Source organism: Carcharhinus amblyrhynchos, chromosome 10 (genome assembly GCF_965287045.1).
Source record: "Carcharhinus amblyrhynchos chromosome 10, sCarAmb.v2.hapA, whole genome shotgun sequence".
In the NCBI taxonomy this organism is placed as follows: domain Eukaryota; kingdom Metazoa; phylum Chordata; class Chondrichthyes; order Carcharhiniformes; family Carcharhinidae; genus Carcharhinus; species Carcharhinus amblyrhynchos.
In genome coordinates this window covers 48,760,209-48,775,173 of record NC_137333.1, presented here as the reverse complement: position 1 = coordinate 48,775,173, position 14,965 = coordinate 48,760,209, and the positions used below count along the sequence as shown (strand labels likewise).

Genomic DNA, 14,965 nt, shown 5'->3' with positions numbered 1-14,965 from the left:
CTGTGATCTGAACTGAATATAATGTCTTTTGGACAGTTTGAAATGCTACAGTCTGAATCTTTGCTGTGAGCCCTTGCTCTGAGCTAATGATTATCGTGTTGTCACAAAAGTGCTATGAATATTAAAAATCTGAAATAAAAACTGAAAATGTTCAGCAGCAATCTTCCCTGTAAGCTGTAGCTGGTCGTTCAGTAAGCCAGAAGTTACCACACAGGCTGTCGTATGGTCATGCACAAAAATTTAATTGAAGAGGCCAAACATGAGAGGAGAAAAATAGAATGGATGTTGCTTAGCTGGTCAGGCAGCTTCTTTAGAGAGAGAAATGGAATTTATGATTCAGATTGATGAATATGTTTCAAAACTGGAAGTTGGTGGAGATGATTAGCTTTGAAGCAACCACAGAGGCAGGAAACAGGGGGACAGGAAAAGAATAACTGGACAAGATCTGAGAGAGTATGGAAGATTTAAGTGATTAAATGACGACAAGTGATGTGGTGTAAGGCAAAAGGAGTGGATAATAAGACAAAGATAGCAATAACACATGGATCAGGAGGAGTTGCTCATGATGAAAGAAGTTGTATATGATGAAAGAATAGTTGGGGATGAGGTTGAGAAAAGAGAAGATTCCTATGACCAAAAAATGTTGCAGAAGAAAAGCAGGTTGTCACCAAGGTGTGGACCATCCTGGCAGCTGTGTATGCATAGGGCACCTCCCACTCCAGCATAGAACACATTTTCCCCACTCACTGCAGCTGTGGTGCAGCTATCTGCTATGAGCTGTTGCCCAATTTTTTTTAAGTTTATTTATTCGTGCCACAAGAAGGTTTACATTAACACAGTAATGAAGTTACTGTGAAATTCCCCTAGTTGCCACGCCCCAGCACCTGATCAGGTACATTGAGGGAAAATTTAGCATAGCCAATGTACCAAGCAACACATCTTTGGACTGTGGGATGAAATAGAAGGAAACTGGAGCACCCAGAAGAAACCCACTCAGACATGGGGAGTACATGCAGAGTCCGCGTAGACAGTGACCCAAGCCAAGAACCGAATCCAGGTCCCTGGTGCTAAGAGGCAGCGATGCTAACCACTATGCCACTGTGTTGCTCCAACTTAGAGATGTAAAGTTGTTAAACTCCATGTTAAAACCACGTTGCTGAAAGATAGCAAGGCTGGAATTTGTTGGCCCTATCTTGTTGGAACAGTAAGAAGTCTTACAACACCAGGTTAAAGTCCAACAGGTTTATTTGGCAGCACAAGCTTTTGGAGTGTTGCTCCTTCTTCAGGTGAGTGAGGAGTTGTGTTCACAATCAGGGCATATATAGACACAGGCTCAATTTACAAGATAATGGTTGGAATGCAAGTCTTTACAGGTACAGACAATGCAAGTGGAGAGAGGGTTAGGCACAGGTTAAAGATGTTGAACTGTCTCAAGCCAGGACAGTTAGTGAAATTTTGCAAGCCCAGGCAAGTCATGGAGATTACAGATAGTGTGACATGAACTCAAGATCCCAGTTGAGGCCGTTCTCATGTCCAGAACTTGGCTATCAGTCTCTGCTCAGTGATTCTGCACTGTCGTGTATCGTGAAGACTGCCTTGGGGAACACTTACCTGAAGATCAGAGGCCAAATGCCCGTGACCACTGAAGAGTTTCCCAACAGGAAGAGAACAGTCTTGCCTGATAATTGTCTGCGGTGTTCATTTTTCGGTTGTTGTAGCGTCTGCATGGTTTCTCCAATGTACCATGTCTTGGGACATCCTTTCCTGCAGCATGTCAGGTAGACAACGTTGACCGAGTTGCAAGAGTATGCACCGTGTACCTAGTGTTCTCACATGAGATGATGGCATCTGTGTTGATCCAGCATGTCTTGCAGAGATTGCTGTGGCAGGGTTGTGTGGTGTCGTGGTCACTGTTCTCCTGAAGGTTGGGTAGTTTGCTGCAAACAATGGTCTGTTTGAGGTTGTACGGTTGTTTGAAAGCAAGAAGTGGGGGTGTGGAGATAGCCTTGGCAATCCCACATCATGTTGGAAACCACTACAGGAAATTCAGTGGCCCCACCAAAAGTACATTAACCTTTGGCAAAGCCAAATGATCCTAGGATTGAGTGAAGCTGGAAAATCCCACTCCAAGTAAAAGGATGTTTTTGATGTTCACTGAGCTTCATTGCAACAGTGAAAGGCTAATGAGAGATTCCCTATTGCTCCTGATCATCATGGATAATCGTATAAAAACCTGGTTGATTAACTTATCAATACCCTCTCTCCTATAGGCTGCAAGACAGGAGAATTTTTAACCTTCGTCAACTCCTTTTTAAATTAAAATTGCCACATTATCCTTAATCACATCTAAGTCTTTTTCATGAAAAAATGACCAATCACCTGCACTACATTAGCTAAAAAAGGGATTATCTTATTGGTAGTTTAGATTTTCTTGTTTGCTCTGAGTTTGGGGGTTATAGCAGTTATTAAAGACTTCAAATACTGAGGAGTTACTATTGTTGCAGCAAAATATTCCTCAAATATATTTGCATCATTGGGCATTCAAGTGTTAAGAAAACGGACCAAGGTAAGTTACATCTGGATGGTTTTAACTATCTGTAATACAAACAAGCAGTACATGCTTTTCTAGACAGTAAACCAATGTGAATTTATCGCCTAAATAAATTGTTATTCACATGAAATTCAAACAGCATTGGAGAATTATCTCTAAAATGTATTTCCTGTGAAAATGAAGCAAAAACAAGTAATGTTGGTTCTGCCAGTCCCAATTGCGTCAGGTAGCAAAGGAGTAGATCATATTTATATTGGATAGGATGAAAATAGATAAGGAGGAGTTACTTAAATGAGAAGTCCTTAAAATAGGAAAGTCATCCAGTTTGGATGGGAATGCATCAAAGGCTAAGTTATCGAGGAAGGAGTGATGGAAGTCCTGGTCACAAAGACAATGATTGTGGAGAAATTTAATTGGCATTTCGAGAAACCTGAACTAATAAATAAATATCGGCATGGATTTGTTAAAGGCAAATGGTGTTTCATTCATTTGTTCTTTAATGAAATAAAAGAGTATGGTTTATGTGAGTAGTGCATTTAGATTTTGAAAAATGGATGTTACAAAGTACCACAAAATGGGTTTGTTACCAAAATTGTTAGCAAAATAAGGTTAAAAGGATAGACGTGCCATAGACATAAAATTGGCTAAGTGTTAGAAAGGTGAAAGTATTGATGAGCAGTAGCTTTTCAGACTGGATTGATGCATATAGTGATGTTCCACACAAGTCGGTTTAAAACCATTGCATATCTTTATATATATGTTAATTACCTAGACATGGGTATACTGACTATTCGAAGATTAAAAATGAAACAAGACATGAAATTTAGTAAACAACGTGACGGGTTTAACTTTCTTCAGGAGGACATGGACAGATGGATAAAATGACCAAACACATGATAGGTGAAATTTAACGCAGAGAAGTCTAAAGTTATAGATTTTATGGGGAGGAATGAGAAGTGGAAAAATAAACCCTTTTATTCAGTTTTGATGGAGGTGCAGGAATAGAAAGGCATGGATGTACCAAACCTTTGAATATGGTAGAAAATGTTGAGAAGGCTTTAAAATGTATTTTGAGATATTTGATTTTATTAATGGAGAACTGAAGTGTCAAAGCAAGGATGTTATGTTCAACCTTTGTAAAATGATGTAAGTCTCTGCCAGAGTATGTGTTCAATTCTGGGCATCAGACTTGAAGATGGATGTCAAGAATTAGAAAGTATGTAAATATGATTTATTAGAATTACTCCAGTTATAAGCAACTTCAATTACTTCAACAGACCAGACAAGTTGGGATCATCCTTCTTCAAGCAAAGAGAGTAAAGAGGAGATTTAATAGAGATGTTCAAATCATGAACAATTTTGTTAGAACAAATAAGGAGAAACTATTACAAATGGCAAAAGGCTTGGAACCAGAGGGCACAAATTTAACTGGCAAAAGCAGCAGAAGTGATATGAGGAAACATTTTTTAATACTGCAAGTTGCTTTGATTGGGAATGCAGTGCCTGAGTGGTGCAAGCATTCAAAAGGGAATTGGTAATTATTGAAGGGACATACATTACATGGGAAAGCTGAAGGGGAGGGTATATAATTGGATGGCTCTGTCAAATAACTGATGCAGACATGATGGCCAAGTTACATCTCCTATGCTGTATCATATTAATAATTTTGAATGCTGGGCATTAATAGATTTTTTTCATTCATTGGGATGAAGACCTCACTGGCAAGGTCAGCATTTATTGTCTACCTTTAGCTGCCATAGAGGGAGAACTGCTGAGCCATTTTCCTGATATGGTACAGTCAGTTCGGTGAAGGTATTCCAACAATGATGTTATGAAGGGAATTCCAGGATTTATTCTCTGATGAAGGAATGGTGATGTTTCCAAGTGTGACTTAGAGGAGAGCTTCAGGTGTTGGTATTCTCATATACCTACTGTCCTTTTCCTTTTGTTTGGTGTTTGTTACCAAATAAACCTGTTGGACTTTAACCTGGTGTTGTGAGACTTCGTACTGTCTTTTCCTTCTAGGCAGTAGAGGTTGTGGGCAATGGCAGTGCTGTTGAAGAAATCTTGGCAAGTTGCTGCAATGTATCTTATGGGTGGTAAAAATTGTAACCATTCTTGCATTGTATTCAGTCTACACTTTATATTTACTAGTTTGGGATTGATTTGCTAATCATGTTGTAGATAATGCAAGACAACTGAAAAGCCAGTAAGGTTTACATTTCGACTATTTTCTATTTACTTGGCAACTTTTGCAACTCAAATGTTACTTGCCATTTATCAAACCAAGTTTGAATGTCGTCCAGGTCTTGCTGCATATAGGCATGGGCGGCTTCATCAATTGAAGAGTTGCAAGTACAACACTGTAGATAATCAGCAAATATCTCTACTTTTGAACTTACGATGCAGAGGAGCTCATTGGTGAAACAGTTAAAGTTGGTTGGGCCATGGAACTCCTGCAGTGAAGTCCTGGAGGCTGAGATGATTGGCTTCCAACAAACATAACCATCTTCCTTTGACTGCAACTGGTGGAAAGTTTTCCCCCTGATTCCCATTGACTTCAATAACGCAATGGAAGGAATAACAAAATGTGATAAACAGATGATATCCTGAATCTTTAACTTTATGCCACTGTCAATGTTATTGTCTTTTCATTTGCATTGCATTTTCTCCATATGCTGAGTATATCAAGCCCACTGTTGTAAATATTATAAACTACAGACCAGATAGAATAAGCAATGAAATGCAAGTTCAATTTAGTTTAATATTTAGTTTAATATTATTAACTCTTGTGAAACTTTATAAACTTCTGATTTGCTGTTCTGGGTTGTGATGTCCACAAAAATTCATTTTAAAATTGAGTTTAATAAGTTTTAACCTTATCCACAGCCTTAATTATCTTGTACTTGCATTGAAGGTGAAATTGGCATTGCCTTTTAAAACGATGTAATTCATTTGCTAGTGTGGAATTTACTTTTGTTTGTATTCTGTTTGTGTTGCATTTATCTTTGATACTTAGATTAAGGCAGTGGACAACGGAAGGCCACAAAAGTCTTCCACTGCACGTTTGCACATTGAATGGATTAAGAAACCAGAACCATCTTCCATTCCCCTTGGTTTTGACGAACCGTTTTACAACTTCACAGTGATGGAAAATGACAGAGTGAATGAAATTGTGGGTGTGGTCACAGTTCAGCCAAGTAACATACCTCTTTGGTTTGATATAGTGGGTAAGTTCTTACATCAATGTTCTGGAAATTCTCATTGTCATACTGAGATCCATTACAAATAGTAGCTTTGATCCAACTTCAATCTAAGAATACTAAATTCTCCTGAAATATTTGTGAAAACATTTAAAAAAAAACAAAATTTGAGATTTGTGATGACTGGTGAAATTGTAGTGGTGTTATGAAAGAAAATTAAATAAAGACCACAGGATATTCCTTTCTTTGCATAGTAACATTTGACAAAGATTGAATTTAATTTGAAGAGCAGGACTTTTGCTACCGGGGCAAGTAGCTTGATTCAGGGAAACTCCTGAATCAGCAAACCTTTCTTGGTTTAAAATGGCTAGAATCATATAATTTTCACTCTGGCAGGTGGGTGCAAATGCCTGAAGCAGATCCTGAGTGTTCAGAAGTATGGGTAAGTACTGAAGCAGGCTTGTTAGAAGGTCCACCTCATTTCTCAATGACTTCATCCCAGTTGTAATAAAAGGGCAATCAGGCTCTCTAGCCCTCACACTCCCTCAACCCCATCAATTACTCACAGCCCCCCATTGCCTCCATACCAATCCAATGCAACTGTTGCCGCCTTACCATTCCTAAGGCTCCTCGTACTCTCAATGCTAGTTTAATGCTTTTCAGTACTTAATCAATGAAGCATATAATAACAATGGCAAATGTAGATCTACTGAAAGAGAAAAAAACAACCATCCAAATATATTATTGGAGACTTAAAATTGATTTTCCATCTGTCCTCATTATATGTGCTTGGCCAGGCAAATAAATGCATGAGTTCAGCAGGGATTCTTTTTTGACAAGTGAAGTGAATTGTGGACTTTGCTTGATTGACTTCGTAAAGTGGTTATAAGAAGTTGTTCTTTTGGTGATTTATTTTGTCAGTGTTTCAATTTGGACAAGATTAAGGGATGTGAAGTGTTTGAATCCTTTGTTATTGATACTTAGATTGTGTGACTGATGAACATTTTCATAAGAGTTGTTAGTACAGTAGTTTTTAATAGACATTTCTGAATGGTTGTTTTTTTTTCCTCAGTAGTTCCGCACTTGCCATTGATTTTATTTGATTCATTTGTTCTGTATATATCCAATTTGGATGAATGGGCATGGAAGGGAAACAAGTTTGCATGGAGAACATGAGGCATGGAAATGGCTGGGGAGCAGGAGTTGGCGTTGCATTAGTCTTGGGGGCATGATGAGTGTTTGTCATCTTAGGTACGACCTTTTGAACTGACCTTTCTGAAGGTTGCTGAACCCAGACCAGCATTCATGACTTCTCTGAAGAATTATGGAAAACCTACCTTAACTCCACAAAATTTAGGGCTAAAAGATGCCTACTCCCACAATGGAACCAGCCAGGTCAGGAGTGCATGGTGCAGGCTCTGTACCTTTACCCTTATCCTCTGCCAGTGAAATTTGCTGGAGCCAGTGGCATGGGCTAGAATGGCTGTGGAGTCGGCCTGCCCTAAGTCTTTAGCGTCTCCGTTAATATTTGAGTTTTCAAAGCTTGCCAAAAAGGTAGTCATTGCTTTCATAGAACCAACCACATTTGAATGCTTAATACCATTTTGCATGTCTTTTCTTAATCATTGATTAAATGCACTTCGTGACTGTTAAAGTCATGTTATTGCTTACAATCCTGTTCTTTGATATAATTCATCCATAATGACTTGGATTCAATAAAAAATGTTGATATGATATGAGTTAAACTGTGCTATGTCAGTGATCTGAGAAATAATGGCAGATGTATGTGTGGCTAAGCTCTATGAAAACACACTCTGGACTGGATATAAAGTTTGTTAAATCTGGTATACAGTAAACAATAAGAGTATTGTATTAGTTTAACAATGACCTGTAGCATTTGTATTCCTTGTCTTGTAACTCAGATCATTGTAGTTGAGTTACCTCAAATATGTAGCATGTATATCAGACATAAAAATAATTTAAATCTTTAGATTTTTATCCCTTTAAGTGCACTCTGGTTTGTTCTTTTCTGTGAATAATGCTAGAATGGCCAACTCTTTCTATGCACTGTTGCACAATTTGTTTTTTATTTGTTTTGGACTCTTAAGCTCCAAATGTGACTTCACACCTCTTTCTATTTTGTTCTGAAGACTGAACTGAAAATGTTATATTTAATGTTTGATGCGAGGGGAGTGCTTAATGAACTATCGGACAGTGTTCTTTTGATTTTTCAAAAGATTCCTGTCCCAAACTGAAGTGTATTCCTTTGCATTATGTCACAATGTTAGTAAAACTAATATTGTGCATTTGTTCCATGGACATCACACCAAACATCATCTAAGCATGCAGTTCATTACCATTTAAACAGACAAGATTTCAGGCATTCATCCACAGCTTAGTCAGTCTACAATATCCGTTAGTTTTTCTTTAAGATTCTTGTTACCCTAATGAAAAATATCATATTTAGATATTCTGTGACTCAAATGGAATTTGCATATTGATTTGACTTGGTCAATTTATTCCTGCATTAAGCTATATCTTCCTCCAATTAAGAACACAGGATGCATCATTTTCAGCCTTGTTAATTACAGAGTTATATTTTTGTTTCTTTTATTTACTCTTTCAAGAATAGAATAACACCATTGTACATATCACATTTAAAACTGATAGTACTTGTTGCCTACAATTGCTGTTCTTCTTTCATTTAAACCTTGGTTTGTGTATGTAGAGCAAGTAATCTTACAGTTACATGTTGGTCACTAACTGCCCTGGTTTCAAAAACTGAGGGCAAAAAAAAATGCCTTTTAAAGACCAAGTGTAAATGGTTTTATATTTTATGTATGTATTTAAGTAATGGTAAATTGTATCTTAAACCCCAAAAAACATTTTTCTCCTAAAGTTATTTCTGTTAGGATTCGATCAGTCTGCCTGTATCCCAGGTGACCCCTTATCCCTCTGCATTAGCTGGATTGTCAGGCATGTTTGTGAGCCAAAATAAACTCGTTACTCTCCCATTGCAGTCTCTGGTTGAGCTGTAGACTGATAGAAATGCCTTTAATCTGCTTTGCTCATCTATTTTAGAATGCAATGTGTTTTAATTTATGCGTTACATAAAGTGGACAGGTTTCTGTAGTTGAATTGCAACTTCAATAACTTTACCATTAATAACGTTTATTAGTAGAATTGGATTGCTTTTAACAATTCATTGACTATTATCTGTTTGCCAGTACATATGCTGGATTAGTGGAGTCCTTACTCTGGATCCTTCAAGGATGGAACTGAGTTGTGTAAAATGAGAACAGTGATAAATACATCACAAACGTAAAACATCATGTTCTTCCCTGGTGGTCTAAAGAATAAAGGCAAGGGCTGGTGCAGCATCACACCAGGTAGTCCAGAATATCCCAGACTTGATTTTTGTTTAGTCCTGAGTTAGTTGAGCTGAGACAGCAGCTGGGGCAGTACCATTAGACTCAGAGCCTCTGAAATGGGGAGGTGGGGTACAAATTAACCAGTGTTCCCAACAGTGGTAAATATTCCAGTGATTTCTTCTGGAAACCAAATTGAATAGCCTGATGACACTAATTATCTAATTTGGACATAATGGATGGACGGTTTAGAGAACTGCCAGTGCCCGTAGAATCATATTCTATTAAGACTCAACAGCTTCAGTTGAGAGGAGACAATTATGGAAAAAACACATTGTGAAGCATCATAATGATCATTTAAAAAAAATTATAGTAACGTGCTGGCTCATTGTTGATAATCGACTGAATTCATTCATATTTAAAATCCTGAGTGCACTCAGCACATACACAATTAGAAGTGACTTTTGACAAAGGTGAAGCATACTCATAGGTGAGGTCTTACATGTTCAGTACACTTGGATGAATGCTCAGCTTTTGGTAAATGTCAAGTTAAAATGCTTTAATTGCATCCTAAACTCTCTTGAACTCTTTTTCTAACTAATGTTTCCCATCATTGTCCTTTTTGTTTCTTCAATCCTTTCTTTCCTGTCATTTTTTTCTCCTTTCCTTCCTCTTTATGCCCCTGTCTGCCCCCCTTCAAGGTGGGAAGCAAGCTCGCGAGATGTTCTATGTTTATCAGACAGCTTGTGGCCAGAACTGTTCCAGAGAAGGTATCGCTACTCCCCATTAAGTCTCTGAAATCACAAGTATATTGTCTATTTCAAGAATTTTCTGATGCTGTCATTGTTTAGTTTGGCATTTCACTGGTTGTTCGTATCACATTGATATAAATGTTGATTTTTATTAGGGTTTTTTCATATTTGTAAATGTTTTCAACATCAAGGTCAGGGATTGCATGCAAGGAAAGGAATGATTTTCTAGTTTGAAAATGTGATGCTTTAGAATTTTGTAGATTTTACCCCTTCCATGCATGCGTTGAATGATAACATAAGGTGGTTCATATAAATGATGAAATATCTATGTTAATTTGAAAAAGAATTGTCATGGTACTGCTGAAGTCTGCAGCAAAACATTGTTAAAATTCTCGATGGATACTGAAAACTGGTTTCCCCCTTTGGGTTATCATGTATATCCAACCACCATTTTCTTTTTGCTGAGTAACATATTTAAGTAGTCGTGGATTATGTTGATGTATTAGCCAACCATTCATTAAATTATTCTGGTAAATTTTTGTATATCAACATGTATTCAGTGCACAGGACTTGTGTTGTAAGATATATTTAATCAACACCAATGCATTTCAGTTTGTTGTAAATAAACTGGATAAGAATAGGGACAACTAACAGGTAACATCTGGTGGACCTTCATATCCGAAATGCAGGTATGTTGTTAGACATGGTAATTGTTAAGAGAATAATAGAACTCTAACCAGTGTATCCCAGTGAGAAGCTGATTCACTTTAGGGACAGAAAGTGCAATATACAGAAGAAAAATCCATCCTTTTTCTAGTGATGAGTGCTAGCCATCTGCTTTCTTGCGATATCAATTATTTATTTATTGTTTGCAATTGATTTTTACCCTTTTGTAACAAAATGAGATAACAAAGAAATTTTAATGATGTAAGCTCCAAAATCAAAAAGGTCAAAGTTTTCTCTTGCAGTGTCACAATAATTTCCTCCAAGTGTTCAACTTCAAATTTATCGACATTTGCATTATAAACAAAATTGAGAGAGATTCTCCGTCCATGGTCACCCCAAAACCGGAGAATCCTACCCGACGTCAGTGGACAATTAAATGGTTGTCCGCTCACTCGCCCTCACCCCGCCGCCACCCTCCCCCCGCCCCCCCCAATGATCTCCATAGCAGGTGGGACAGGAGACTCTCCCCTCTATATGTCTGAAGATGATAAAGGCCCTATAGATGCCATTTACCTTATTTGAAATTTGGACTTTCTGTCTGAACAGCCTTAATTTTTTTAATGATGGTTCTAGTTTTAAGACATGTACATGTATGATGTATTTCCTAGCTCGCTTCCTAAATTTTTCAAGTCCAATATTTTGAAATATATTTCCCATTTGGCTAAGGTACAGTTTGTTGAAGCAATAGCCAATTAAATGTGGATTTGTACAATACATTCAAATAGATTTTTAGCAAGCTAATGTTTAATTTAGCCCAATGTTGACTTTATAATTTTATTGAATTTTTTTGTACTTGTAACTGGAAAAGAGTGATAAAGCAGGACAGTTATACCTTGATGTTTATAAAGCCTTGGATCAATATTAAACCATACAGCTTCTTTGAATTATCACATGCCATAGTTGCCCTCTTGATGTGTCTTGTGAGGCTAATGTTCAGGAGCGAATAGATGCTGGACATAAGCAATAGATAATGTCAATTCCTCCATACTTGTTATTTTAAAAATACGACTCTTCTGCTAAAGCAATGTATTTGCTAGTCATTTGGGGTCTATTTCTGTTGAGTACTAGAGTCTGATGCCTTTCCAATGAAAAAAAAGACAAAATGATCGGGCATGTGTAATGTAACAGCTTCAAGGCTGCCTGATTGCTACAGAAATGTAGCTATTTTTAGCGCGACACTTGGGGATAGAAAATCACATCGTTGAGTGTTAATGAAGCTAGTCTGTCCTCAATCCTTCTAATTTATCTTATTACTGATTTTGCCTTTTCAGATCCGGATACAACAAATCCACAGATACTTAAATGGCACAGGCCTTCCAATAACAACTGCTATATGTAATATATATGTGTGTGTGCATATATGTGAAACACTCCTCAGCAGTGGTTAGCAATCAAGAAGGCTGCTAACTGGTTGTGGCAGTGCGGAATCACCCTTGGGGCAGGATGATTTGTAGAGGTTCTTCACCCAGTTTTTTGCTGAAGGCAGTGGGAAAATATCCATCCAAGTTAACAGATCAGAATCTCAGAGGATAGGTAAAGTGGCCTGTAGTGCCAGAGTGTTACCAAGCGTTGGGACGACTGAAAGTTAAGTGTAATGAATAATAAGTATAGGTACCTTATGATTTAAAACTGACAGGTAGCAATGTTAAAGCTGGTATGACAGACAAGACTGCCAAAACAGACAACCACGATACAGGAATTACACATAATTAGCAGTGTCTTAAAAGGTTTAAAATGTAACCAGTTGGTTTCCTGTGACATCACACTTAGAGAAGACAGACAGTCTTGCATTTATTGTAGTGCCTTTCATGACCTCAAGATGTCCCAAAATGCTTTAGAACTAGTGAACTATTTCTGAAGATTAGTCACTATTCCAATGTAGAAAATGAAGCAGCCAATTTGTGGATAGGAAACTCCTGCAACTAGTACTATAATAATAACCAGGTAATCTGTTTTTGTGATGCTAAATGAGGGATAAATATTACTCAGAACATCCCTGCTATTCTTCAGAATAGGGCTAAGGAATCCCTTCTATGTTCATTTGGGCAGCACAGTAGTTAGCACTGCCGCCCCATACTGCCAAGGACATAGTACCACAGTCCAAAGATATTCAGGTTAGACAAATTTGCCATGCTACATTGCCCCTTAGTGTCCCAAGGTGTGTAGGTTAGGGGGATTAGCGAGGTGAATATGTAGGGCTATGGGGATAGGGCGGGATGCTTTGAGAGTCAGTGCAGACTCAATGGGCTGTACCGTAAGGATTCAATGAAAGGAGACAGGGCCTTGCTTCAAAAATCAACACATCTGACAGTGAAACACTCCCCCCCCCCCCCACTCCATTTACACTCATACGCACGCACGCACATGCATTCACGCATATACACGCACCCACCGCCACCCCGTCTCTACAAAAGAGAACCTACCTATCCCTGTAACACCATGCACTATTCTTCCTAACTTATACATCTTGGGACATAAAGGGGCAATTTAGCTTGGCCAATCCACCTAATCTGCACATCTTTGGAACATGGGAGGAAACCAGGGTACACGGAAGAAAACCATGCAGACATGGACCAAGCTTGCAAACTCCACACAGTCGCTCAAATCCAGAATTAAACCTGGCTCCGTGGTGCTGTGAGGCGGTAGTGCTAATCTCTGTGCTGTCCAGCTCCAGCAGGCTCAATTGGATACCCACTACTTGCAGGCGGGTAAATCTGCCAAACTCTCTCCTCCCCATCTCACTTCTTGAAAATGGCCCAGGGACAGGATGGGACCAGGGAAGTGGATGCCCCAAATTTCTTCCCCACCATGCCCCATCCCCGTCACATCACTACTGTTAGCAGCCCTCTCCCTTCCTCCACCACTGGCCCAGGTTCTCAATCCCCAGTGCAGCTTAAACGTAAATTCTTCTTGTGGATAATGAGATAAGGTGTACTTTAGCTCTCATTTTGTGGACATACAATCTGTGATTATCAATGCTATAAACTTCAACCAGGATTTTGCGGCCCCATCACTGTGGGACTCCCTACGGGAGATTCGGCAATCCAGCCAAAAGTCATGAAGGGACAAACCCAATGTCGGCAATAGGCTCAGAAAATCCCAGCCCAGATGGCCCAAATCTTTCAATCTTCCATTTCCAATCCTGATCAGACAAAAATGTACCACTTGCTCTGTTTTTTTTCCCCCCAATGGAGGATCCTGCAGAACTTGATCAATACAGGAAACATTGGTGACATCAGCAAAGTGAATATGGGCAGGGACCTCGCTCCCTTTTTATGGCAGTAGCTGCCATATTCTGGTAAGTGTTGACTAACACACTGAAAAACTTTGGGTCATTTAAACAGTTTCTCAGTTTGTTAATAAGTGAGTTTTGCAGGATGTGTGAGGTAAGTTGGTAAGGAGAGAGGGTGGGTGAGGTAATTGTATGAGGGGGTAGGATGGCAGTTGGGTAGGTTGGTGAGGTTGGGTTGGGGTTGGTGTCAGGTGGTGAGGGGTAGTCATGTCGGGTTGGGAATGAGTCAGAGGTCAAGGGAAGATAATTGGTGGGGTCCAAGAGATATTGTTTGTATCGCCAGGAGTTAGACTACAATTTTTCTGTTTAAAATTATGTATATCAGAACTGTCCGAAGCCTCTGGGCAGGATTTTCCAGCCATGCTCGCCCCAAGACTGGAAAATCCAACCTGAGGTCAACAGATCTTTGCATGGTCCCCACCCCCCCACCCGCCCGCTACGATTCTTGTGGTGGACAGGATGGGAAAGTTGCACCCTCTGGCTCTAAAGCAAGTTGATGACTTGTTTGGAAGGTCCCAAGGAACGAAAGAATTTTCCATTGGATGTTCAAATTTCCCCGACAATTCCCGTGGTGGCAGTGTGTTGGGACTTCAGATTGTGTCTCTTAGCACATCTTAGGAGATACATATCATCTCCAACAGTCTGAAGACCAGGAGATCTAGGTCATTATTAAAATTTAGAGGGTGTCTTTGCTCCACCTATATCAATAGTTTGTTCCACCTGAGCAGCATCATCACTGCATGCTGTTGTCAAGGGAAATTATGTTTTGAATTTGAAGCTGCATGTTTTGATTTGGGGAGCTTTTTTGATATTGTTGCATTTGTGTAAGAACATTTATTTTTTGGATTCAATTTTGCCTTTAAAATGGTGTTGTCTCCTTTTACCCCTGTCATTAGGGATATTTTACTTAGATTTGCGGTAGCTGCTGCTGATAACATTGATAGCCCTTCTGGAGTTTGTCTTAATCTCAGGAATTAGAGCTCAAGGAAATGTTTCAAAGTATTGATCGGGAGGAGAGTCTGTAGAGGCTCATTGGTAGCCAAAGTAGGCTTCTAACCTTTGTCAGGGCTAGT

General features: G+C 38.9%; 1 protein-coding gene across 8 annotated transcripts in view; it reads left to right on the top strand.

Moving 5' to 3' along the window:
* Window positions 1-14,965, top strand: part of LOC145348921 (protocadherin Fat 3-like) — a 567,559-nt gene that overhangs the window by 396,287 nt on the left and 156,307 nt on the right. For 6 of the 8 annotated variants that reach the window (XM_080197003.1, XM_080197009.1, XM_080197005.1 and 3 more), the window contains 2 exons: window positions 5,571-5,781; window positions 9,824-9,892. In XM_080197003.1, the coding sequence (XP_080053129.1) occupies window positions 5,571-5,781; window positions 9,824-9,892 (280 nt within the window). The remainder of the gene's footprint in view (window positions 1-5,570; window positions 5,782-9,823; window positions 9,893-14,965) is intronic. The other 2 variants (XM_080197010.1, XM_080197006.1) reach the window with 1 other exon arrangement.